The 27,035-nt window shown below is 30.8% G+C and overlaps 1 protein-coding gene across 18 annotated transcripts in view; it reads left to right on the top strand.

Moving 5' to 3' along the window:
- Nucleotides 1–26,983, top strand: part of LOC109601924 (serine/threonine-protein kinase MARK2-like) — a 61,273-nt gene extending 34,290 nt beyond the window's left edge. For 4 of the 18 annotated variants that reach the window (XM_049963622.1, XM_049963623.1, XM_049963619.1 and 1 more), the window contains exons 3-16: nucleotides 2,556–2,588; nucleotides 11,762–11,989; nucleotides 13,281–13,646; nucleotides 13,829–14,091; nucleotides 16,013–16,193; nucleotides 16,254–16,422; nucleotides 16,583–16,594; nucleotides 16,703–16,873; nucleotides 17,164–17,311; nucleotides 17,818–17,928; nucleotides 18,477–18,659; nucleotides 22,590–22,646; nucleotides 23,201–23,508; nucleotides 24,420–26,983. In XM_049963622.1, coding sequence (XP_049819579.1) covers nucleotides 2,556–2,588; nucleotides 11,762–11,989; nucleotides 13,281–13,646; nucleotides 13,829–14,091; nucleotides 16,013–16,193; nucleotides 16,254–16,422; nucleotides 16,583–16,594; nucleotides 16,703–16,873; nucleotides 17,164–17,311; nucleotides 17,818–17,928; nucleotides 18,477–18,659; nucleotides 22,590–22,646; nucleotides 23,201–23,508; nucleotides 24,420–24,478 — 2,289 coding nt within the window. In that variant the 3' untranslated portion in view covers nucleotides 24,479–26,983. Of the gene's footprint in view, nucleotides 1–2,179; nucleotides 2,332–2,555; nucleotides 2,589–6,042; nucleotides 6,059–8,340; nucleotides 9,660–11,761; nucleotides 11,990–13,280; nucleotides 13,647–13,828; nucleotides 14,092–16,012; nucleotides 16,194–16,253; nucleotides 16,423–16,582; nucleotides 16,595–16,702; nucleotides 16,874–17,163; nucleotides 17,312–17,817; nucleotides 17,929–18,476; nucleotides 18,660–20,492; nucleotides 21,967–22,589; nucleotides 22,647–23,200; nucleotides 23,509–24,419 lie in introns of those variants that run through there. The other 14 variants (XM_049963624.1, XM_049963621.1, XM_049963625.1 and 11 more) reach the window with 13 other exon arrangements.
- Nucleotides 26,984–27,035: the final 52 nt, after the last annotated feature.

The raw sequence follows: 27,035 nt of genomic DNA, 5'->3' as shown, positions 1-27,035 counted from the left end.
GTGTTTTATTTTTATTGCTGACTATGACTGATGACTAACAATAAAGTTCATTTGTCTAAAACTCCTTATTTTAATACTTGAATGAATGAACAAAATTGTTTACAATTAATTACACTTCTAATTAGGAGGTTAGGTTTACGGTATTATTGTGTTTTTAATTTAATACAACGCTTCATTGACATAAAATTACTAGCTTTAACAAATTATTTTTTCTAAATTAATGGTTGTCACAAAACTAGTTTGCTTCAACTTTCTTACCAAACATAATAAGATTTCTCATTTTTTTGTAGAAATTTTAAAATTAAGAGAAATTAGTATGATCAATAATTTACTATTTATTACTGTTTAAACAGCCATGAATTTGCAACAATCCAAATTTACGATCATTTAATATCTTATTAAATTTTGATAATGTCAATAGCCCAGATTTCAAATAAGCACTCTTAAAACAGAAAGTTACCGCTACAACGGTAACCCATTGTGTTGTTAATTGTTATTTGATTCAAATAAGAATGGAATAAATAAACGTTATTACTTTGTCTCAATGAACTTTCGACAACAGTTATTTTATAAAATATAAACGTGGCAGATTTAATAGAAAATCAATATTTATTTTCTATCAAATCAGAAGAAAATACATAATTAACATAGGCAGAAGCAATGATATTAATTATTTATAAAAATTAGGAATGTTTACTTCATTTTGTTATTTCAACAAATTTCCATCAAATTAACTTTGAAAATATAACATTGAAAACCATTGGTAAACACAAATTATCAATTGATTGTTCATTGACAATCGTATTACAGTGTGGACCGTTTAGACATTAAGTATTTATTTGATATCCTCATAAATTTTTAATAGTTTATTCCAGGGTATACTTAAACAGAACAACCAATAAATTGTTTACCACAATGTGATTTTTAACTATGCCATAGAGTCTTTATTTTGATAAAAAAATCTTACATCAATTTTTTTCATATTTTGTCATAATTCTTAGTGTCAATAAAACATTATAGTGACATATAACAGTAACATATTTTAATTTGAATGAAAAAAATACATAAGAAAAAAATTTTATTTTATTTTTTGCAAAAATCAAATTGAATGAGTAGGCTAAAATTTATATTTATTTTTATATATATTTTTAATAAACTTAAAAAAGTATATTTGGATTCCCGTTTTACTTCTCTAGACTCCTCAATTTTTTATGTAACGATTTAATAACTGTTTATTTAAGTTAATTTTTGCCGAATAATAAATACCTCAAAATAATAAAAACATGCCAAAACATTGTTTTTTGTATCACCAAAAGTTACAGGTAACAAATTGTCAAAAACGAATAAAATTGTATGCTTTTTATGTATAAAATGGGTCTCCATTGTGTTTAGCTTTCTTCAAACTGGTATATATCAAGTTTTATAATATAAATAATTAGTATAATATTATGTAAGTCTGAGTTAAAAATCACATCCTTCTAACAAATTTATTTCTTCTTATATACTAAACTAAGTAATAAAGTGTAAAAATATCGGAGGATATCAAATTGTGATACAATTATTTGTACTAATAAGACAAGATCAATTTTATTAGGTAACACATTAATGACACCAATTATATTGCCTCTATGTCAACTTTTAAAATATTTATATTTCCATAAATTTGATTAGAAGAATAAGAAAAAAATAGTTATTTTTAACTATAAGTTGAATAAAAAATCCTAATCAATATTTTTTTATTAATTTAATTTTAAAAAATATGGTAAATCTGTGTCAGGTAGTATAGAAAATATTTTTTTTTTTTTTTTGATACGGGGATTACGGGGAGTTTGCGTCTTACGTAGGCCATACTGTATGTATGTATTATAAAATTAATTTCAACATTTAAATCAATTACCAAATACATATTAAGAAACCTTCCCACACTTAACCCGTGACAATCATCACGCCAAATTTTAACCTAAATTAGCAAACACAAATATTTATCAGCCGGCATAAATAAACATAAGTCTTGTTGAATAATTGCGATGTCGCTGCGGTTGCGAACCAATTCGATCATCACGACGATAACCCCTGACACCGAATTTCGCCTCGATCCGCTCAAAATTGACGAAAGCAATGCTGATAGGACTTGGACGATACTGATTAAAGAGGGCCATCCGTCATCTCGCACGAATATTTATTGGCGATCCGTAAACGGTACTGTCGTCCAGCACGCGGCCACAATTCAGTCGATATGTCGATCGGTTCGGTTTTGCGCGAGTCACGATGCCCTGGTTCAATATGGCGAAGAAGTTCGGCCGACGGAGGAACGCCGCTAGGCCCAGACCTGTAAGTACTAGAAACGACTTTGCGGTCAGTCGGGAAGTTGGGGGTACTTGCGTGACGGCTTTACTGGTTCCTAGTGAGGCTTAATGAGGGATTTTGGAAGCTAAAAAAACTATGTGGCACGTTTTGAAAAGATATAAATAGTTGATAAATTGGCAATTAATTAAACATATCTGTTGATTTGTTTCGAGTATAAGAGTGTAATTTTTGGTATATTAATTTTCTAGTTTGGACAAGAAAAAACCGGAAGGATTCGGACTGTGAGTAACCCGAGTTTATGAGAAAATAATGATGTTTGATTTAATTTTATTTTGATGACTAATATGGAACTTTTAAGTCTACTAACTAATTATCACACAAATTATCTTCCTGAGACGTTCAGTTTTTATGTAAAAATTGAACGTGATAATTACTTATTTATTTTTTGCTAACACATTAATAAACTATTTGTCAATGAATAAAGTTTATACATTTATTTTTTCTAATTGATAACGCTAATTTATATGCAATATAAATGTTTCACGGAAGAAATGCAATAATTACGACACAACTGATGAGATCATTAAATTTAGGTTGACATTTTTAAGGTTAATCATGTTTGTTTGCTTTTGTAATATATTTAAAATTTTCCGCAAATATTGAACGATGGAATTTATTGTTGATTATAATATTTACTGATATTAATTAATTAAAAACAAAAACTTCGTTAGAAGAACTTTGATCAAATATGCAGTTGCATACCGATATTTAATTTGCAACGTACGTCCTTCAAAATATTCTAATACACATGGGAAGTAGATAATGACTAACACTAATTGTTAGAATGTCATCTTTATTATTATATGTCGTATAAATTATTCTGCCATATTGGGAATAAATTCTGTGCATAAATCCCTAAGGTTAATTAATTATGAAATTAATTTGAGGTATTTTTTTTAATATTAAGGTACCTTTAAAATTGGAAACTTCAATCAATTATTTTTTAAAGAAGAGAAAACGTGGAACATTTCTTGACGTTCGTAATCAGCTTAATATATTTTATTCACTATTCTAATAACAGCCAGATGTTGTTAATCAGTGATACTGACGTAAGTGAAAATCGCAACATTCAAAATATAGTGAATGTAACGCAATCAAAAATTCAAAACTGAAATATTTTATATTGTAATCTAAATTATTTTAATTATACCTGAAATAATTGATAGGAACAAATGACAATAAAAAATACTCTAGTCCAAGTAATGTACTACAAGTTTTAAAAAATTGAAACAAGTATACACATAAAACAATAAAAAATTAAACAGTGTTGTTCAGATAATATGTTACAACTCTTAAAACGGTACATAAAAGTAGATAAATCACATAGATAATTTTAAAAATACTTTTATTATTGACCTTTTAAAACAAATAAATCATTATTGACTGTTGTATAAATATTAAAATTTAGTTTTGCTGACTGAATTTTATTTATTGGGATGATTTCTTAAAAAATAATATTCGTGCTGTACCAAAATACAGTCTCTTAACCTTGTTATCCTATACACAATTCGTGTTGACATTCTTTTATATACGAAACAAAGCGACCGCTTCACATACAAACAAAAGAGATTATTTATTTTGAAGATAATGCCCTGAATGAGACCAAGACTGTGCAAATAAACTGTTCCCGTTCTCATGCTGGTGCATTCATTTCGTTTGGTCAATTAAAAATAGTGATTCTGATTCTAATTTTAAGATTGACACACTTAGAACTGGATGCAAGTGTTTAGGAAGCTGAAAAGTGTTGAATTTCACCATTTTTGTTAAAATTTTCATTACTAAAAATATATTCAATGTTCCATTACTAATTTTTTATTATTTATTATATAGTGAAGTCGTAAGAAGTCCCCTCTGATAACTTTTGAATGGAACAAGATATAAACTTCTAATAAAACCATGTAAAATGTTGTCAGTGTAACTAAATTTTATTAGAACGTTGACACTCGAATGGATATTTGAACATTTTTTTTTTTTGATTTGGTTTTTATGATACCTCATTTAAAAGGTATTTGTATTAACTTACTAAATGCTGTAAACTCATTGTTGGTTAAAAGGGAATGTTAGATAGACTTCAAAAAAAACTAAAATGTAATATTCCTTTAAAAAATGGGTATCTTGGATCAATATTTACAAAACAGAAAACTTGATGGTTATTAAGGGAATACTTTTTATAACCCCGGCGTATAATTAAATGTAATTTAAACATAAACTTTACTTTTTTATTTATAATTCGATTTTAATAAATAATAGCTCAAAAGTAGATAAGACACGCCATACATGTCAAATAGAATATTTTTTGTATCATACAACTGAGGTCAGTTATAACAGATATAAAAAAAATCATAAAAATTATGATAATTATAGCATTTTAATAATCATGTAATGTATTTATGGGTTAACAAGAATTTAATTAAATGTCAAAAATATCTGAGAATATTTAAAAATTACTTAGCGTGTCAGGTTTAACAATAACTACTTGTCGAAATATATTTAAATATATTAAAACTGGGTGGTGTCATTATCAATATATGGTAATTTATCAGACAAATTTGTACTTTTTATTGACACAAAGGAACTGACTCACTATTTGATTTCCTCTGATATTGGCTGGTTTAGTTGAGAAATTTAAACTTATTAGTATATCTAGTTCTCCATTGAGAGTTAAATCTAAAACATCTAAGTACATTTAAAAATGACTTACACAATGAGATCAGCCCTTGTCAAAATATATTTAATATTTTTAAACTGAAAGATGTGATTAATATCATTTATCAGACAAAATTGAACTTGTTTTATTAGCACATTTGATGTAGTCGATATTTTTAAAAATTTATTCCATGGTTTTAGTTGATCAGAGGAAATAAATTGTTAAGAAATTGTGATTTTTAAATTATTAATTAATAATAATACAATAATTCTAAAGTTTGCTACTATCAATTTGAAGAATATTAAATAAATTCAAAAGAGACCTTATTCTTTTCATTAAAAATTGCTATTTAGTTTTTCCCATTTTCTCACTGCAAAAAATGTTATAAGAAATTTTTTGTATAATATAAAAATGATATTTATGGCACGTAATTATTCTTTCTCGTTGAGCCACATTATTCATTAAAATCGAATTATAAATAAAAAAGTTACGGGGACCACATATTATATTTTTTATGTGACTATGCTTTCATATAATCAATGCTGGTTGCCTAGACTAAACCTTGACAAAGCATCGAATTATAGCACATTTTACAACCTTCATAAAAAGATTTAAACAATCCATTCATTTGTAATGGTCGGTCGCATTTCACTTTATTATCATATATTATGCAAATTATAGCGGTTTAGCAATAATCGTTTACTAGTTGAAATAGTCGAACGAACATAGGTTATTACACAACAGCTTTTTAATTTTATTTAATATTTATTTTTTAATTTGGTTGTTTCAACCAAAATCGTAAAAATAATACATAGATACAATATTTTTTTATATACGTCTCATTGTGCAAACACAATAGACACACATTTCATGTAATTTTCTTATCTTTTAATTGTTATTAAAGATAAGTCATCATTGGTTTGAAAAACTAATTGAAGATTACGATATCGAATAGAGAATGTTCACATTTTCCCACAAAACTGTTTATAGAGTGTTCATAGGAAAGTTTTTGGCACACCATTTGAAATTTACAGAAAGAACTATGTATGTATTTATTATTGTTATTCGATGTTTTTGACTCGCTTTGTTGTTACGGTGTAAATTGGTGACTCGTTTTATTTAAATTTTTAATACGTTATTATGATGTATTCAACACACTTTTGTCAATGACTCGCAACAGTTTTTATGGGGTATTTTAAACACCCACGGTCCCCGAACGAAAGTCCAATTTCTTATTAATCTCGATTTCCGCCCAGTTTACAAGCATGACCAGTTGCGGTCGCAAAACACAACGACACTCGTACAACACAAAAAAACGAATATTGATCTACTGGTCTGCCAATTCATAATTCAAATACGTCTATTAATAGCCCACCATAATTAGGAAAACTCAGCATATGCAACCTAAAATGGACTGTTTGCCTTGTAACACAATTCTATTCGCACTATTGTTCATATCGAACATTGTATCAGCGTTTGGGGTCCATTATTTGTTATATTTTGTGGATGGGTACGTTATGTTAAGATTGTACAAGATATGTGCATAATATATATTACTTTTGGTAACAAGGACAACAAATAATAGCCATCAATCCATGAACGTTAGAACACAACGCTGGATTTTCTATAGTACATCATGAAATCACGCGCAAGCACTCGTATAATTAAAGACGTATAGATTATGTAATGTAATCATCAGTTACAAACGAATTACCAAACACAATAACGTAATTTTATAATAATCGGTTGTGCCAAATTAGCACGTGCAGTAAGCTAGAAATTTTACTCTGTATGGACCAACGGTTAAGAAAATCTTTTATAATCATTAGAAAATGACGTGAAATTGTGATAACACGAACTTTGATATCTAGATACTTATTAATTAATTAATTATTATACTATTATATTAATGATGATAACTTTTATTGAGGATAGGGTCAATATCTAGACGAAACGTGCTTACGGAGGAAAGAAAATTCGTAAGAAAAATCATTGTGCAATGCAAAGGTCATGGATAAATAAATTTCGTCGATCACAGGTTTTATATCATTATTTTACAAACAATCTATTTAGGTGACTCATCATAATTATTAATGTTAACGACGTGTGCTTGGTTTTTCTGTTAACATTTTTATATTCATATTCCTTTGTATTTTAATATAATTATATTGTATTGCCACTGCCATAATTTTTTTTTATAATTTTCACAAACTTTTTTTCATTTATAATACTCTTAGACAAAATGTGTCGTTTTTTGATCTAAAACCAAAATCTATAGAGCAATTTTTAGGCATGAAAATTGAGAAATTATACTAGCAATTTTTTATAGCAAATTTAACTATCCCCTGAAATGGGTATATGCCAAATTTTATAAAAACGTTAAAAACTTATTAAATAAATGTTATTTTACTGCTTAAAATTAAGCACTTTATTTAAATAAATAGATTTTTACTAAAAAAAATTGATTGTTTATTATAATCAAAATATGGTTACACTTACAGACATTTATTACAATTTGGCAATTTTTTTCTGTATTCACTTATAACTAGCAATAATATATATATATATATATATATATAGTAAAACTCTAAAAGTTTGTGGTACAATTAATGAATCTTGTGCGGAAATTACTCCGGAACAACTGAAAAAGATACCCACGAAATTATGAAAATATTTTTACATATTCATATATTATATTTCTTTGTATTTTATTATAATTATGGTATATTTTATGTAAATGATTTCCTTCATTTTTGATGTATTTTATCTTATTAAACCACTAACATTATAGATAGTAAATAATTGCAGCAGGAAACTGTAATCTTTGGAAAAATTCCTGTTTACAACAGCTTAATATTAATAATCACCACATTCAAAATATAATCAACGATATTTAAAATTAAAAACTGTTATTGATATACTCTATAGATGATCTAATAGAACGCCCCTAAAACAATAATAATAATATTGAAAGTGAAACATTATTATAGAACTAAAATAATAATGCGCCTGATTGGAAGGGACGGTACTCCACGAAACCGATGCGTATTACCGGAACTGAATCATCCGGAAGTGGCATATGTGGACGGCTTCGGCTTCGTTTCAGCGGCGTCGGCCCGTTTTAATTGGATACACGCCTGAAACCGTGCCACGGATGATTTCATGTCATAAGTCCGGCGTCACAATGGAATATCGCGTTTAACAGACCTCCGCGTCCTTGGTGCACGGATCTGGGCAGGCCACGACAGCAACAGTGGCACAATACCCACTCGGTATTCTGTCATGTAACCGGCGTATATCTAGTTATATCAATCCGCGATATGGATCCAGCAGTTTGATTAAAAATTTTCTACGGGCCGCCTGCGATTAGACGTGCGGACGCGAGATAGTCGTTTGGAAAATTGCGACGCGCACTGTTTGTCTCTCGGTTCTCCAGCGGGATGTTTTATTGCAGCATGTATCGACTTAGCTCGGTTATCAGGTGAATACAATTCATTAATAACAGATAAGAGATGTCTGATAAAAGCAGTGTGTTTAAGTGTTTCGTCCTACTTTTTGTGCACTAGTGTCTTACGTACAGCTTTTTGTAATCGCCTGTAATATGGTCCAGTTATTAAAGGTTATTATCTTTACGCAGATCTAAATGATGAGTGAAGACGTTGAATTACGCAGACGGAGTGAAAACGAACGTACACCAGTGCGAAATTCTTACAGTTTTGGAAGGGGTGATTACGTTATTTCGGAGTTAGAAAGTCGAAGGCAAACCTTTACGGGTCCAAAATACGCGGATCGTTACAAAAACGCCTTCAAACATAGCGTGAAACTGCCCTTAAGTGACACACAACGCCAGATAAACGATAAGCTCAAACGTAAGTCCGTAGACATGCCGGAAAATCAGAAATACGCCATCACATCGGCGGCGTTTCTCGGCGACAAAGCTAAACCGAACAACGCGGCCAGCAATGCCACCACCGATTTGAATAAGCAGGAAAACGCCCTTATCGGGTACAAGAAAATATCGGAGGGTGTTAGCCAAAACAAAACGAGAACGCCGGGACCATCTCCAATTACATCTCCAGTCACATCACCTCTAACGTCGCCGAAAACATCCAGATGGACCAAAAACGTGTACAACATCAACCCTGTCGAGACCTCCAACAACATATCGCTAAAATTAATCATAGACCAGCCACGCAAAAACTACGACGACGACGACTCCAGAAACCACTTGCAGAACATCGAAAACATCATCAGCAAGATGGCGGTGGAGGAAAAACATTCGGAAAACTTGAGAAAATTCGACGAGATCGTTCGCAAGGACTCCTTGAAAACCGCCACGCCAGACATACCAGATACCAAACAATCTCAGGACATTCTGAAAGACAACGACCACATATTGCTGCCGATACAGCACAGCAAAGAAGTGGAGGATCTCCAAGCCAAAGGGCAAAGCGACGTTGAAATCAGAGCTCAAGAGGAGGAACCGTTCAGGAGGAACTCCAAAGTGAGACGCACCGTCGATCTGAAGGAGAAAAGTAAGAAAGCGCCGCCGCCGCAGTTGAGCAGGACATTGTCGGATGGACAAGAGAAACAATTAGTTCGCAAACCGCCCACCACCAAACTTAATAATCGCAAGTCCGCTAAGGTACATGATTTGATTTTTCGCTTGTTATAAGTTCCGAGAATTGCGTTTATCACGTCTTGTTCAAATTTGTTTGTCGTGATAAAACCTGTGTACGAATCGGTGGTTCCATGAGAGTATATTTGTTTTTCCTTGGGTTTGATTAATGTTGATTTACAATTTGAATTTTGTTTGAAGGTAACCGAATACATGCGTATCGACATATTTTAGAAGTTTAATGGAATATGTCGTTGGGGAAATAATTGTTAGATTTGATGTGGAAAACACTAGACTGTCCGATAAAAAAACTAGTTAACATTCTAATATGCACAACTAGCTTATTATGTTGTGGCATTGATTTAGTAATTTTAATTTTTATCGTTTTATAAATTAATATTTATGAAACTTGTATGAGCACGATCCTGAATTTAATATTAACTGTTGTTTTATTATCTTATCTTTAGATAACCGATTCCCTCTGTTCAAATAAAACGATGTTAAGATACGGTTTTATGTTTTTAAAATTTAGCGTACTGGTAAAAATAAGGCAAAATAATAAATTTACACCTTAACTTTAATAGATAAACTATTATACTGTTACACAAAATACTATACTATACAATATAAGTTAGTAGTATTGTATTTTAACAGATAAGTATAATGAATGTTTAGAAAAGTATACAAATCGAATTATAAACTATTATTTCTCTACCTCCAATGATACCTGAGATATTGAAGGTTAATTACGTTATAATTCACTAACTTCAACCAGTGATTAAGGGGCACACCTAGTGTGGGGGCCTATAAAACTATAAAAAGATGATTTTTAATTTTGCATCAAATGTTTTAAAATTTGGAGGATACAAATAATAAATATACAATGAAATTTTGAAATGAAAAAATTTTATTTTAAGCGAATTATCTCCAGTCTCTAAATAAAAAATGTCCTAAACTAGAAGGTCTATACTGTTACCCACGAGTTTTTAAAAAAGTGTCGAATTTTGTCCGAAAATTTGATGATTTTTGGCCCGCCAAAATTAAATTTATTCAACAATCGAAAAATTGGATGATCATTATTCTGAGAAACATACAAAATAAAGAGAAAATCGCGTTTAAAGGTTAAATGGTTGATTATGAATAGATAAATATCATATTTAGAGCTAATCTGCTATTACAGGTCCGTGTAATTCACCTTCCTCTTCTTCGAGATGATTTCGAGGCAATTCGCATCACAGCCACTAAACGTGTATTTACTATATACCAAATGCATTCACACGTCACAGCAATATGGAATCCTAAGCTTTGCGAACTTGCTTGATTAAAAGTCACATTTTTTGATCAAAATATTTTCATCATTACAGTCCGAAAAATAACACTGATAGACCACGTGGTAACTGTTGAGCAGCTACTCTTTAGAAAGCTGTAACTCAAAAACTATTTGACACATATATTTGAAATCTTTATATTATTTTTGAGATTATAAACTATCGAAATATGGAAAAAAAATCAATGTTTCAAAATTTCACACTAGGTGTGACCTAAAATGGCTTATTAAATTCTTACCAATAACTTTAGCTTGTAACTAAAACGTTCAAAATGACAACTTGTTAATGTGCATTTAAAACCTCACTTGGCGCCCTAGAAATATGATAAATAGTGACAGGATTAAAAAAAATAATTTTCAAATTAAATTTTACTTTTTGTTGTGCAATATTTTTTTCGAATTTTCTCAACGAAGAATTCCGTCAATTTTATTGCTTTCTTTCGGGAAGGAAAAAAGTTTTCTGTAAAATTACCTCAACCAGTCGATAACTGACAGATGAGAAAGTAAAGAAAGTTGTCCAAAATTTGACAACGCAGCATTAACATAACCTAACATATCTTGACACTCTTCATCTTTGGATGCTTTTATCTTCTAGGTTTAAAGAAGTGTTACGTTTGATATTTTTGTCTACAAATGACTCGCTTGGTTTGTACACTTTTGACACGTTAGCTGCCTCTAGACAATGTTTCAGTCGTATTTATTGTTCCATTTTCGAAGAATCACAGCCCCTAACCGAAAACGTCGCTTAAAAGTATGTTCCCCTTTATGAAATATCCATGCTGATTTTTTTGTTTTGTTCCAGAGTAATGACAGCACAGTGGAGTCAACAAGAAGTAGCTCAACAAGGAATAGGCCGAGAGTAGGAGAGGAACCAACAATTGGGAAATATAAATTACTTAAAACCATTGGTAAAGGCAACTTTGCCAAAGTAAAATTAGCCAAACATGTACCCACTGGAAAGGAAGTCGCCATTAAGATCATCGATAAAACTCAACTTACCCCAGGGTCACTACAAAAATTATTTAGAGAAGTGAGTCCTAGAAATGTTTTATGTAAATGTGTAGAAATATTTTGGGTAATGTGTAGGTGGTTGGAATGGTATCGAGTTTCCTTATACGGTTTGCCTAAATGCTTTTTTTCAATAACATTTTTATCAGGTGAAATTTTTAATTAAACATTAGTTTTGAAATAATTCTTAAAGTTTAAGGATAAAATTGCAAATATCTGTTTGTAATAAATAATGTTTTAACATTGTCTTTATTACACATTATGCACTATGATCAGTTATAGATATTTAATTAAACTATTTCGCAATCAAATTTGTTTGTAAATTTATGAAAAAATGACAAAATAATGTTATGCTAACTTTGTCACAAAACATTCCTCAATTAACAGTAGTTTTATAAATGTATCCTTGAACATAGTCTCACTGTCAAGCAATTATTCAAAAATAAATTTGCTCATGTGATATCAATTTATACTAATCGAAATAAATTTAATCGGAATTTGCGATGTCTTTAAATATTAAATAATAAATTTCACATTTCATATTTTAAAACTTGTAAACTTGCAACGTAAATTTTAAGAAAATTCATATAATGTTAATATCAAAACGTACTTTATACAAACTAAATCTAAATTTGGATGATTATTTAAAAAATTGTGCACTTGGCACCGTGTTTTTCGTTAATGTTTATCTTTTATATCGCATAATACATATAAATTGGTGGACAAACATTTATCTATATCGTCACGATGTTGATAAAGATTTTATAGAATAAACAAAAGAAACACGGTTATTGCCACAGATTATGTTTCAATGTGACTAAATGTACACATCTCTATTTAGTAATCAATATTTTTAACAAAGAGGAAAAAACTTAAAATTTGACTTATTACAATTGTAGACGTCAAATTTAATTATATATAAATTAAATGCAACTATACAATTATATTGCGCAATAGAAGTCATAAAAATTACGATATAATTTTTAATTATAATTTCAATTAATCATCTTAATAATTTATTTTGAATATTGTATTTGAGTTTTAATATTTTCATTTATTCTTTACATGCTGATTGCTGAGAAACTTTTTCTGCCTAGAATATCAAATTGTAGTTGTTTATTTTGTAACACAATGCACTACCTAATAGTCCGTGTTAATAGATGTAATTAATAATTCATTTAATTTGCAATTAAAATGTATTACCCTATTAAATTTACGCACCAGCACTGTGTCCTTGTAACTTGTATACACTTTTAGTTTAAAAATGTGTGAGATCCATGAATTTTTACTTAATGAACCTTCGTTCTTGCCAGGTACGGATAATGAAAATGCTGGACCATCCGAACATAGTAAAGCTGTTCCAAGTGATCGAGACCGAAAAGACTTTGTACCTGGTGATGGAGTACGCTAGCGGCGGTGAGGTGTTCGACTATCTGGTGCTGCACGGTCGCATGAGGGAAAAGGAGGCCCGAGCCAAGTTCAGGCAGATCGTGTCGGCGGTCCAGTACTGTCACCAGAAGCGCATCATACATAGGGACCTGAAGGCTGAAAATCTGCTGCTTGACAGCGAAATGAACATCAAGATCGCCGACTTTGGCTTCTCGAACGAGTTCACGCCTGGCCATAAGCTGGACACGTTCTGCGGCAGTCCGCCCTATGCCGCTCCCGAGCTCTTTCAGGTAAATCCGACGGGTCCAAATATTAAACTTAAAAATTATCCAAACTTTGTCTCTTTAATTTAGTTTCATAATAAAATCATTGAAATTCTTATGATCAATTAACGCCAATCGTTTGAATAACAATTGTCACCTTGCTTTTGTTTAACATTACAATTAACCGAAATTAATACTGTTATTTTTAGGGTAAAAAATACGATGGACCGGAGGTGGACGTGTGGTCGCTCGGCGTCATCCTGTACACCCTTGTGTCCGGCAGCCTGCCCTTCGACGGTTCCACATTGAGGGAGCTCAGAGAACGGGTGTTGCGGGGCAAATACCGCATTCCGTTTTACATGAGCACCGACTGCGAGAATCTGCTGAAAAAGTTCCTCGTGCTGACCCCGTCGAAAAGGGCCAGTCTCGAAACTATCATGAAAGATAGATGGATGAACCAGGGGTATGTCGGGTTAGTCGCCATCATTTCATTGCACTCAGTGTCTGTGTTGTCAGTACGTTTCAATAAACCAGTTGAAAGATCTTCGTTTGGGAATGATTTCGATGTTATTAATTTTAAATGCAGTTTCCAAATAAATTTCAACTTGACCATAAATGAGCTATTGATTTATCATAGACATTATATTATAAAAGATAAATATCGTTTGTTTTTGACTTGAAGTTCATGTTTATGCAAATGCAGGTAGAAACAGGAAATATTATTTACTCTTTTATATTAATAAGTAGCATTTATTTAACCACTATATACATAAACTGATAATTTATAAATAGAACATGATAAACAGCTACTTCCACTCATTTTCTTAATACGAAATTGATTTCACCAAATTTAAACATTCTATTTATTTACACCTCCCTGATTTGGCTCTATATTTTCTCTATGTTACAGGGATTGTGTCTTAGATGAGAATAAGAAAAGGTACATTCGTGTTTATGTGATAAATGTGTCGTGATTTTATTTTATGTCGCCTGCATTCGATGTTAAGCTAAGATATATAGATTTTGTAAATGATTGTTAAATGGTTGAAGTAAAACAGTTCAAATGCACTGAGCTGTTATAATGCACGGAACTGAAGGTGAAAATAAATGTTTGATGTGTTTTAGATAGTAATTTATGAATTAGTTTTACATAGATTTTTGTTTAATCTTTATTTTGCAGAATTCAAAAACTTAAAATCAAGTTATAGGTTACGCAGTCACTCCATTTGATATTTTAAAACACTTATTTAAAGCAACTCCAATTTTCTATAAAACAAAAATATATTCATTAATATTAAGGTCTATTAAGATCATTTAATTTTATTTGGAAATTGCCCTTACATGTTGAATTTTTAACTGCAAGGTGTAGAAATATGAGAAGTATTATCGCTATTTAAAATATATCACAAACAGATAGAAGAACTTCGTTTTTTACATCTTGTATCTTATGATTGTTTCAAATTATTCAAATTGAATTGAATGTTTTTTTATTCTGCGGGTAATATTTATTACTGTTTGTAGTCTTGCATGACTTAATTATTTTTATTTTCGTGAATATATTCATTATGAAAACTGCAATTACGAGTTTTTTATACATAAATGTTTGCATTGTTGATGCATTTTGCGTAGCTTAATCGATGTTAGTTGTGTAATCATGCACAAGAAAATACATTACAACTTTACACACTTTGAGATATTTACCTCCCAAGTTGAATCCAGTGTATTTGGGATTCTTATAAATAAATACACACTTACAACATATAGTTAATGTAAAACACGTTACAAATGCACAACTATCCACAACAGTAAAGTTGATATTATTGCATCATCATATATGTCATTCAAAATTCTGCACACAGATTGAAATGAAATATTTTCAATTTTAGATGAGACATCATCAAAAATGGTATTGGAAATGTTTCAAGTGTTCTACAAGTGGGCACAAGACTGACAGAGGATGTGTTTGATTAACAATATAGTGAACTAATTTAAGTAACAAAATATCAGTATTACTTTGTAACTATCACAGGGTATAAGAACGTGTGCAATAAATAGTTCTAGAGCCTATTTATAGTAGTTATTTGCCCATAAATAACCAACGCACTTTTTGTTTAAATTTTCATTTATTTTACACACTGACAACACATTCACTTGTGTTCATTGCTGTTTTAAAATCAATATGCATCTTGTTAGCCAATTAGTTGAATGAAAATTATTTCATATAAATTAATGATTAGTGTAAAATGGCACTGAACAAAACAACTGAGGAGCTGCTGTTATATACTTTGAAACAGTTCAGCACCGGAAACGTTAACAGCTTGCATTGCGCTATCGTTGATTTTACCATCTCCGGAAAAACATAATATCTAAATGTGTCATTTTTTACTTTTCAGATACGATAATGACGAACTGAAGCCCTACATAGAGCCAGAGGCCGACATGAGCGACCCCAAACGTATTGAAGCTTTGGTCAGCCTAGGATTTAATAAATATGACGTTCAAAATTCGCTAGACTCTGCAAAATACGATGACGCCTACGCCACATACCTCTTATTAGGAAGGAAAAGTACTGATGTAAGTATATAGACTTACTTTGTTGCGTAGAATTGCTAATCAATTGTTTTTCGGTTTCAGCCTGAAAGCGACGGTAGCCGTAGCGGTAGTAGTTTGTCGCTCAGGAACATGTCCGGACAGCAACAGGCGGGAGCCCCTCAACCAACGGCACAGAGTCCGTCCCATCGGGGCGTGCACAGATCAATCTCGGCCACCCACTCGAAACCGAACAGGCGAGCATCAAGCGGAGGTAAGCAACTATGTTTTGTACACCGACTTCATAGCCACCATGTCCCAGTCCGTTTTGACATGATTAAATACGAGAGTGTCAATACTGACAGGACAACCATCAATGATGGACAAAGGAGTCTCAAATACTGACTCTTGTTTTCTTTAATTTCTGCTTCTAGGTGGCACGATAGGTCAGTATCATGTGTGTTTTGGTGTTGTTTTACTGTGTCAGTGCAAACTGTAAGTATGTCACCAGTACTAATTCCCCATATTCGGGGGCCCGTTTGTGTTTCCTCTAGGTGAGACGCTACGCACGACGCAACAACAGACGCCGGCAGCTCAAAGTAACAACCACCAGACGTCTGGTTTTAAGCGTCAGAACACGGTGGACAGCGCCACGATTAAGGAGAACAGCGCCAGGCACAACTCACGGCCCGCCAGTGCACAGCCTAAAACCGCCACTGAAAACAGTAAGTTATCGTTCAGATCATTGTATGATTCATACATGTTGATTTACTTGAACTGCTTAAAACATTGGGTCATTAGATAATTATTGAATTCAATAATTATAGAAGAATAGTAAAAATGTCCTTTGGTTTTGATGCCCAATATTTAATATATTATTTTGTATTATAAATAATAATAGAAAAACAATTTCTAGTTATAAATGACCCCTTTTGTTTTGATTAATTTATTTATTAGAAAAAATATTAGTGATTGCGTTTTTGTTTTTGTTAGTTTTTTCTGTTTTGTCAATTAGGTATACAAGCTACGACTAAAGCTCGTCCTGTATCTAAGAATCCACCGTTATCTTTAGGGCCAGCGGTCGGACGCAGGCAGACGATTAGCTATGAGGGTGGCAAATCGGACAGCACTGAAAAGACGAACCTCACCACTGAACCGCCTAGGTAAGTCAAAATCAGGATCTTTTGCACTACCCGTATATTTAGTATAGAAGTGAAGTGCTAACCCAAAATTAATTGATACGTATGTAAGAGAAACTAAACAATTTGTTGGTTAAATTATGACTATATAGAGAAATAATTGTACATTCAAATTTCTTACATACTATTAAATATTCATGTTTTGGGATTAATTCGAATATGTTATCCGTTCTAATATTAACCCAACTTTGCCCCTAAATTTTCACTATAACCTAGTATGAACGAACAACTAATGGACAAAATTCTAGTATGTAGTATTAATTTTACAGGATTGATCTACAGATTCTGGATCATTAATATTTTAATTTTATATGGATAAAACCTTTTACAACCCTTTATTTCTCCTGATTTAACCAATTCTGTTTTAAGATAAAATAGTATAGTCCCGCATCTGTAGATGAATAACTTAGTCTTTATACTTAACCCCAAAAAAATCAAAATTCTTGTTATAATGCTAACCGCATGCGCAGTTCTGAGAGTGGTGGCACTGGAGACTCGCTGAGGCCCGGAAAGGGTCACGTCAAATCCGCTTCGGTCAGTAGTAGTGGTCCAGATCCTACCACTGATCCCTTACGTACTAGGTAGGTCTAAATTGCTTGACACTCCCTCCTTTAAATGAGGACAATCGTTGTGGTGATTACCGTATTGTCAATTGTAGAAACACATGTGTAATATGTATTTGATGTACTACGTCCCCTCCGATTCCCCTAATCCATGCTGCATGTATAAATTAGTGTACTAACACAGAGTTACTTAGAAATATGTTGGGTCACTTTGTATAAAGTTAATAAGTTAACGTGTTGAAGAGGTATGTAACTTCTTTTCATTTCTCATATAAGTTCTGAAATTTTGTTCTATTTTTCTTTATGAATTTATTTTATATTGACTCCTTTTTTGAAATAAATGATTTTTTATTTAATAAATTATCTCTTCACTTGTGTAACTTAATGTTTAACACATTTCAGTTTTTTTAGATGTCTTAAAACGTTATGGAACTAATTGATTGCGTGCGTTTTGTAAAATTTATAATAAGAAAACCTTAAATGAAAGGTATCGATTAGTTCCTATTAACCATCGTCACAAATATTAAACTGTGGTTGTCTTGAATAATTGCATTTGTGATTTCCAGCCGCACAAGCGCATCACCCGCCGCCACACGACAACAGGCCTTCCCCAGGAACACGTCGCAACGTAGCACCTTCCATTCGGTGCCGAGTCGACCGCGCCAGACGTACGGCGCCGGTTCGCCGGCGGATTCGCACACGCGTCCTTCATTTTTTAGCAAGTTTAGTCTTAAGGGCTTCACCAAAAGGTAAATATGACTATGACCTTCCAGTGCGTGTTTGTGTCTGTTTGTTTATTTAATTTTTATTATTTTCGTTTCTGTGTTCCTGCTGGCTGATGCGCCTATCACTCGAAAGGAACATGCATTTTATGGTTGGTTGTTCAGAGAGAGTTATTATTTTATTTCATATGTAATTCTAGAATTATCTATTATTAAGATTTACATTATTTTCTTGTCAAAATATAAATACATGAATTAAAACTCTATAATATCAATATTTTCCTTCATAACCTGACAATTATATAAATTGTCATAATACACAGGCAGATTTTAAAAATTAACTCTCTCAACCAACTAAAGTGCTATATTGTGGATAAAATTTGTCGAAAATTTACTTGCATGTTATTATTTTTCTTTGGCACTTAATATTTGACTTAGTATTTATGTATGTTAATTAATAGAATGACTTAGAAAATCGCACGTTTTCAATTTAACATACACACTTGTGGGAAAAGAAGTAAATACGTCTGAATAACACTTTTAAGAGAAATGTTTAAGCAAAATCGTTTATAACATTGTCAAAATTTCCAGAACTAAAACAAACTATATATTTATAAATATTACATGACTTTACATACGCTGCATTTATTAATTTGAAAAGATTGTACAAATGTCAGTATTTTATTTTGCACGTTTGAGCGTATTCAGTAATTGTAAAATTTGTTTTTATAAAATTCTATATGTTTTATAATACACATTCACAATAAGATATTATTGATGAAACTAGTGTGCCTCTGTACTTACTAATAATCTATTAAACATTTCACAGATTTTATCCACATTATTTTAGTCAAGTTTATGAATATCATGCAATATTTCCCTTACTGCTTATTTAACAATGTCTGCTTTATAAGTTAACAGTATTTGCTTTTTGGCCTTCTGTCTAACCGCAACTCAAATTGTTATTAACTTGGTCATTATGGTTCTTTAAAAAGTATGCATATAGTAAAATAAAGTATGATTAATAAGTCTCTGAAATATTCTTGACGTATTTTTAGATAATTGTTTTAGTTTATGAAATTCTCTCCCAAATATATAAAAATCATCCAATATTTGTTTACATTGAACGTGGCAAAACATGCTAATTTTCTAAATTGAAGTATTTATAATTTTCAATGAAAAATGATCAAATATTATTAGTTGAACATTTACTAAATAAACGCATTTAGTATGATCACTATAAAACATTATAAATCATAACATATTATATTTATATTATAGTTACTGAAAAACGATTCAAAGATTATTCTTTTAATAAATACTAAAATATGAATAAAAAATATCAAAACAAGTCTTAATTTCAGAAACTTAATAAATTATTTTTTAACTATATTGTGTACTTATTTTAAAATAGTTATTACAATGTGTTACATCCGTAAATATTTATGATTTTGACCAAAAAGCAGTACATGACTGTTTCCGTTGTCTACGCTTTTAGCTTCTAAGTTGGATTGACATTTCGAAAGTTGCTTTTATGTTAATACTTTTGTGATCAGTGCTTTTTATTCTGAGTTTGAATTCGTCGAATCAAAACTTTTAAAATCACTAACAGTCGTTAATCATTATTCAAATTAATTCAAATAACCCATACAAAGTATTCCTACTAAATAAATTAACTATGTATAGATAGATAGATTAGAAGTGAATGTTGAAATTTTATTATAGACTTTCTGTATTTCTTGCGTTTTTGAAATGTTTGATTATTGTTCCTAGTGATTGTAATATGCCTTTTTCTTGATTAAAATAGCGGCATGAACAGCAGATTCAATTAAAACACTTACTTTGTAAATCTTATTCTAGGCTACTTAAATCGAAACCATAATTAATTAAAGAAGATGAGTGCAACAAGCAGAACGTTTCTTAAATCGTTTGGTTTGCTATTAATAGAAATAATTCGACGTCCCGTTAGCATGCTGCAAAGCAGCAATTTCCAAGAGGACAGGAAAAATCGTGGTGTCTTAAATACATTGTGCGCTGTGTCACACATTTTTTTGGTTAGCATTGTCACTGTATTGCGACAGGTAATCGGTGGTGTTATAAAATTTATTGTGAAAGCAGGTGACATGTGCAAATATAAGAGAAAATAGACATGTTCAAGTTGATGTAACGCTTTGTAATAACTGTTTCTCTGTATTATATATAATTGGGATTATGTGTGTGCGAGTGGTTCGTCCCTTATTCGACCTGAGAGTCGTATGATGATCACCAAGATGTGTTTCTCTCGTTCAGGACTTGAGTGTTGGGCGATATGAGGGACGGACCACCGCAACATCTCTCAACCATTCCGCCATCCACATCGATGGCCCTCCATTGGGGACGTCATAGTTCCGGCAATAGCAGCCATCGCCAGCACAACACCCATCGACTCTTGACTTGGGACAACGTTTCCGTACTTTATAACGTAGTTTACAATACTCGATTTTGTTAATCAGACGGTTTTTTTTAAGTTTTTATAAAAACAATTTAGTTCGTTTGTATTATGCAGTGTAAGTCGCAAGAATCGAGCAGCATGAGACTATATAGTTGGCTTTTAAATATATAAAATTATAAGTAATAATATATATATAAGTAAAATAATCTGTCATTGTCATTTAATTATTAAATGATATGGTCAGGTGATTGAACTGTATAGAACATATGCTACTTAGTTTTTGGGGCATTTGTTAATTAGGGAGGTTTTATGCAAAAATCTATTCAGCCACTATTAAATTTAATTAATTAGCCAGGAATTATGTATGTGCAATTAATTATTGGGACAAATCTATTTAAGATTATACTTAATAAGAAAGTAAGTGCCCAGTAAAAAAGTAATTGTTTTTTTTTAAGTTAAAATTTAACTTGATATTAATACACTTATTTCTAAAGAAGATATATACATATTGTGATTGTAATCTATTGGCAAATTTTCTAAAACTTGTATAGGCATACTAGAATAGTATGCAAATTATTGTACATATGTATTATTGAATTCATATATCAATTTAGTCATAATAAGTAGGTCATTTTATTCTGTGTATTAAAGTTATTTTATTAATATAAATTATTAGGAATTCAATTTATTACGATAAATCAATTGTAAAAGAACTGAAAATTGTGCAGGATGGATAGAGTTTTTGAGATAAAATTATCCTTCTGTACAAATTATAATATTTAGTTTATAAGTTAGTTACCTACAAATTCAAGATTCGCCAAAGTATTAAAAATTACGGATAAAAAGTGAATTTATTTACACTATTTGTAACTGTATGTTTAAAACTAATAAATTCCAACACCACGTTCTGTTTTTTTCTTTTCTAAAAGAAGAAGATAATTTTTATTTCCAGTAGATTTGTGAATATTACTAAATATAGTGACATAGAATGGTTATAATTTATTGTAGAAATTTTACCTTGTAATTATCTAATTGTTAGATAAATATTTTGTTAAGAAATACAAAATTACCATAAAACGCAAATAGATAATACTCGTATAGAACTAGAACCATTCAAAACAAGCTGATATTAGTGCGACATTATTGTTATTATCAATGTATAAAAGAGTATGTACATTCAAACTAATAAATAAATGATTCATACATTCAAAAGGAGCCATTGCAATTCACATTATTGGTCACATCAACTCATGTGATCTAATGAAATTATGATTAACTGTCAATCTATTAACTGATAAGATTTTATAATTAATCCACATCTTATCAAACGCAAATAATATAATGAGTAACACTTGTATAATCCCAAAACACCTCAAATTTTTTGCTTTTCAATTAAATTATTTGCTTTTATTAATGCCTGATTTTATCTATTTCTATTTAACCTTTTTATTTGCCGCTTGCCGTTCATCCTTAAAAATTTCATTAATACATCTTGTGTTTATTATCATTTCGAATTTTATTTTCAGAGCATTAGAAACTGGCCCCCAAGCAAAACATGGCAACTCACCTTTACCTACCGTAGGGTAAGTTTGATATTGCCGCGACACAGGCGAATTTTGGTTATAAGTTACCTCAACGTATTGGCGTCAAAATTTTATTCGTTAATTTCTTTGAATATCATGTATTCAACGCCTGTACCAAATACCTTTGAAATCGTAAAGGTCAGTGATGGAGCCATGTTTTTTGGTTTAATATCGTTCTCTTTTTTTATCTTTCTAATTGTTTTAACTTTCGCTTTTTATTTTATAACTTGCATTGATCTAACACAGTACGTCTTGCAATTATACCGTCAGAAAGTACTACGATTTGAGAGATATACACATTTATGTATCTACATTGGCATACTCTGGGGTATAATGGATTAGCGATTTATTTATTACTGATAAAGTGATGAACATAGTGCCCATAGTGTGTACGTTACAAAACACTTTATAATATCGACGACCGAATGTTCGAAACAATAAGAATGCCATAATGAATGAATTAAATGTAGTGTAGATTATATTCGTAAAAAGCATTTATTTTAGCTTTTAGGTATAATTATGTTTTATTTTTGTATTAATTATAGTTTATTTAGGGTTGGAGGAGGAGGTGGCGGCGGCGGCGGTGTCGTCGGCGGTACCCAGAACGAGGACCACATCAAGCCTCGTTCGCTCCGATTTACGTGGTCGATGAAGACGACATCGTCCCGTGACCCGTCCGAAATAATGGCGGAAATCAAGAAAGTGCTCGACTACAACAACTGTGACTATGATCAGCGCGAGCGGTTCCTGCTTCTCTGTGTGCACGGCGACCCCAACACCGACTCGCTCGTCCAATGGGAGATCGAAGTGTGCAAGCTGCCAAGATTATCGCTCAATGGAGTGCGCTTCAAAAGGATTTCAGGTTAGTCACGAATTGACAATAATTAAAGCAACTTTTAAAAAGTATTTTCAAATGACTGTGTTGTTTCATATTTGTTAATAACATTTGATGTAAACCAACGTTTCATATTAATTATTATTTCCCATTTCTCTAACGTGTTAAAGAGAGTTTTCGTTGAAATTATATAAATCATTCTAAGAATAAAATCTTATTATTAAGAATATTTAAATGTGTTATTTCCTTGGCTAACTCAAACTAATATGTGCGTTTAAGGGGTAGTGTGATGGTATAAAAGTTGATTTTTTGGAATGCAATGATTTTAAAATGTGGAAGATACATTTGTGCTTAAATAATGAATATACACTGAAAAATTTAAATTAAATTAGAAGCTATTGTCTATACCTTTACGCTTTAGTCGAATTTTGCTCGAAAATGTTTTAATTTTTGACCTGCCAAAATTACATTAATTGAATTAATCAATCGAAAAACTGGAGCAGAGCAATAAGCAGAATGAAAATTAAACAATCGGATGATTTGTCTTCGAATTACTTCAGCAATTTTGAAAAGTGTAGTTTCTAGAACAATGCGTTTAAAAATATGTTTGATTTCATTTTTATAAATAAAGATAACAACATTTTTAGAAGTTTTGCACATCACTAAATTGCTAATTGCATAAAAAAATCGAAACAATCCAAATAATGCAATATCCATGAATTGGATCAATCAAAATATTTTCATCATTACAACCCGAACAATAACATTGATAAGCCCCTTAATAATCGTAACTTTCTACTCTGTAGAAGGCTGTAATTCAAAAATTATTTAAGATATTTATTTTAAATTTTAGTATGTTATTTTTTTATCAGGTTGTTTCTTAATTAATATGACCATCATTGTATATTTCAAAAATACTAAATCTTTGTTGTTTTCAGGTACTAGTATTGGTTTCAAGAATATTGCTAGCAAGATAGCAAACGAACTGAAGCTGTGACTGCTTGTCAAAGAGCCGGAAGTTTCCAGCGAACCAACGTAAATAGAGAAAGACGAAAGAATGTAACAGCCAAGTGGTGTAGCGATTTCACACTCGAATGCTTTTAGTATTCAGATCATACAATCATCAAACAACCAAAATGCCCATAAGCAACAAAACATATTCAGTGTGTTACACACTCACAAACTTGTGCGTAGCCGAGGCCAACTGACCATTTTATGAAAATACCAATTTATTGTGTAAATGCATATATTTATTAATTGTATTCCTTAAACTAAAAAACAAAAACAAATTTAGTTCTTAAGCAGTTATTATTAATTAAGCTTGTGATATTATATGGGAATTGATTATGAAGAGTTGAGAGTACGAAATCTCTACACAGTACATATTCTACAATTAACCTAAAAAGATACTACGAGATCTCCTATTTCCCTTTGTTCAACATCGTTATAATTTTTTATTGAATGTGGATTACGTTATGTGGTACTTTACTAGTGTTAAAATTATTTTTAACAATAAAAACATAGGAATAAACTGTATTATTTTGTTATTATATGGGTTTTATATCAATATATATATTTATTGTATTTAAATATTCTAATCATCCATCTTTTCATTCTATGCAGAGACAGTCCAATCACTGACATTATTTTTTCCATCTTGTATTATAGCAAGTTTCACTACTACAAAAACTTTTATATATTCGTCGCTTGTCATTAGCTGAGGTTTACTTAGTGATTGTGGATTCTGTGTAGAATGAGATCATCTTTTTTACATCAACAGGATGTTTTCTAAGTATAAATAGAAAATAATTACCAGTCTGTTTTTTGATAAAATAAGCAGACGTAATCTTAATAAAATTTTGATAAAGTATTAACAGTTAGTTAAATCCATTCCTATATGGACTAGACAATGTAACATGTGACTGATTTTTCTAAACTCTACTTGGCAAACACCCTGCTTTTTAATAAATACGTATTTCTGTTTGTAATTACTTGAACCAAAAGATTTTCAGTCGTGAAATTAGGCAGGGAGACAACCTGATGTGAAACTTGTTCCGTGTAATGTGTCAATTTCGTAAAAACAAAACAAAAAAAATGAATCATCTAATGTGTTGAAAAAATGTTAAATATTGGCCCGTCTCATTTAAAAATTTGTGACTATCGTGTGCTCTCATTTTCACCGTCATGTTCAAATTTATACCGACGACTTGCACTTTTCTAGTCGTTTGTATATAATTTCAGATTTGATTCAAATACTATCCTGAAGTCACGATCAAGGACTTAATATGAGTGCTTATTGCACTTATTATTATTATTTTCAAATATCTGTAAATAATGTATGAAAGTGTGTATGTATGAACGAATGCTATGATTAGGAAGTTGTAATATTTTTATTTTACTATAAATTCGTGATCTAATCAATAATGATGGTAGTTTTCTCTGAGGTTTGCAATCTATTTACTGAAGTAAAGTAACTGTGTTGAACGACGTATATATCTTTATCAAAATAAAACAAAATTTAACAACAAAGAGTGAACAGATTAGTGCGTTACAACAGGACATCATTAAAACGTCGTCAGTATAAGAAGTTGCTTTTATAAGCGGGAGAAAACTTAAGTGAATATTTTAACTCATAAAAATTTCTGTTGCATGTGTTTTCGACAATTGGTATTCGGTTTGAGACAAACATAAATTGTATAAAATATGATAATTTAAATAATTCTATGATGCAATCAAATGTGTTAGGAATGTTGTGATGAATTGTTTTTGTTTATAACTTATGTGCGCTGTTTTTATATTTTTTATGAAAAAAATTCGTTCAATTGAAACTAACTTGTCGTAAGCAAATGCAACATTGTTATGTTAATATTGTCAAATCTGTTCATGAGTGTACTTAGATAAAGATTTTTCACCCTGTTATACAGAGTGTGGAAAATAAAAATTACATTCTTTTTTGAATATTGTCATAATTTTGATTTTTAACACTGGATTTTTCTCAGTGCCACTGTGGGTAAAGTCTTATATTGTAGTCGTCTTGATCAAAAATATATAAATTTAGTTTGCCAATAACACATATATTTTCTTTAAATTTTACCACACAAAAAAATTTCAAATTATCAACCTCAGGTTAATCGAAAATGGGTGAAATTTTTATATACCCACACGATAAAAATGGACTTTACTTCAACCAGCCGGATTTAATTTTTCAATAGAATAAATAAGATGTTCCAATATAATTATCATATTAACTTTGTACATTGTATAACTATTTTTTATCTGCTATTCACAGGCAAATGGAAGAAGTAAAGTGATGTTTTAAAAATTTATAATAATGTAGTATAACATAAAGAAGTATAAATAATTAATTGTTAGTCTGACAGCTTAGATTAGTAAAAATGCTGTAAAGAGCAATGTTGCTTTTCTTAAAACAAATTATTTCATGGGGTCGGGCACTTTCTGTTAGTTAAGCTATTGAACATTTATAATAAAAAATTAAACTTGATTTGTTTATTTTATTTCCCTTAAATCCTAAATCTAATGTATAAGATAAACTA

Source organism: Aethina tumida, chromosome 2 (assembly GCF_024364675.1).
Source record: "Aethina tumida isolate Nest 87 chromosome 2, icAetTumi1.1, whole genome shotgun sequence".
Classification (NCBI taxonomy): Eukaryota; Metazoa; Arthropoda; class Insecta; order Coleoptera; family Nitidulidae; genus Aethina; species Aethina tumida.
The sequence above is the reverse complement of the archived record's forward strand: the minus strand, read 5'-3'. Positions and strand labels throughout refer to the sequence as shown.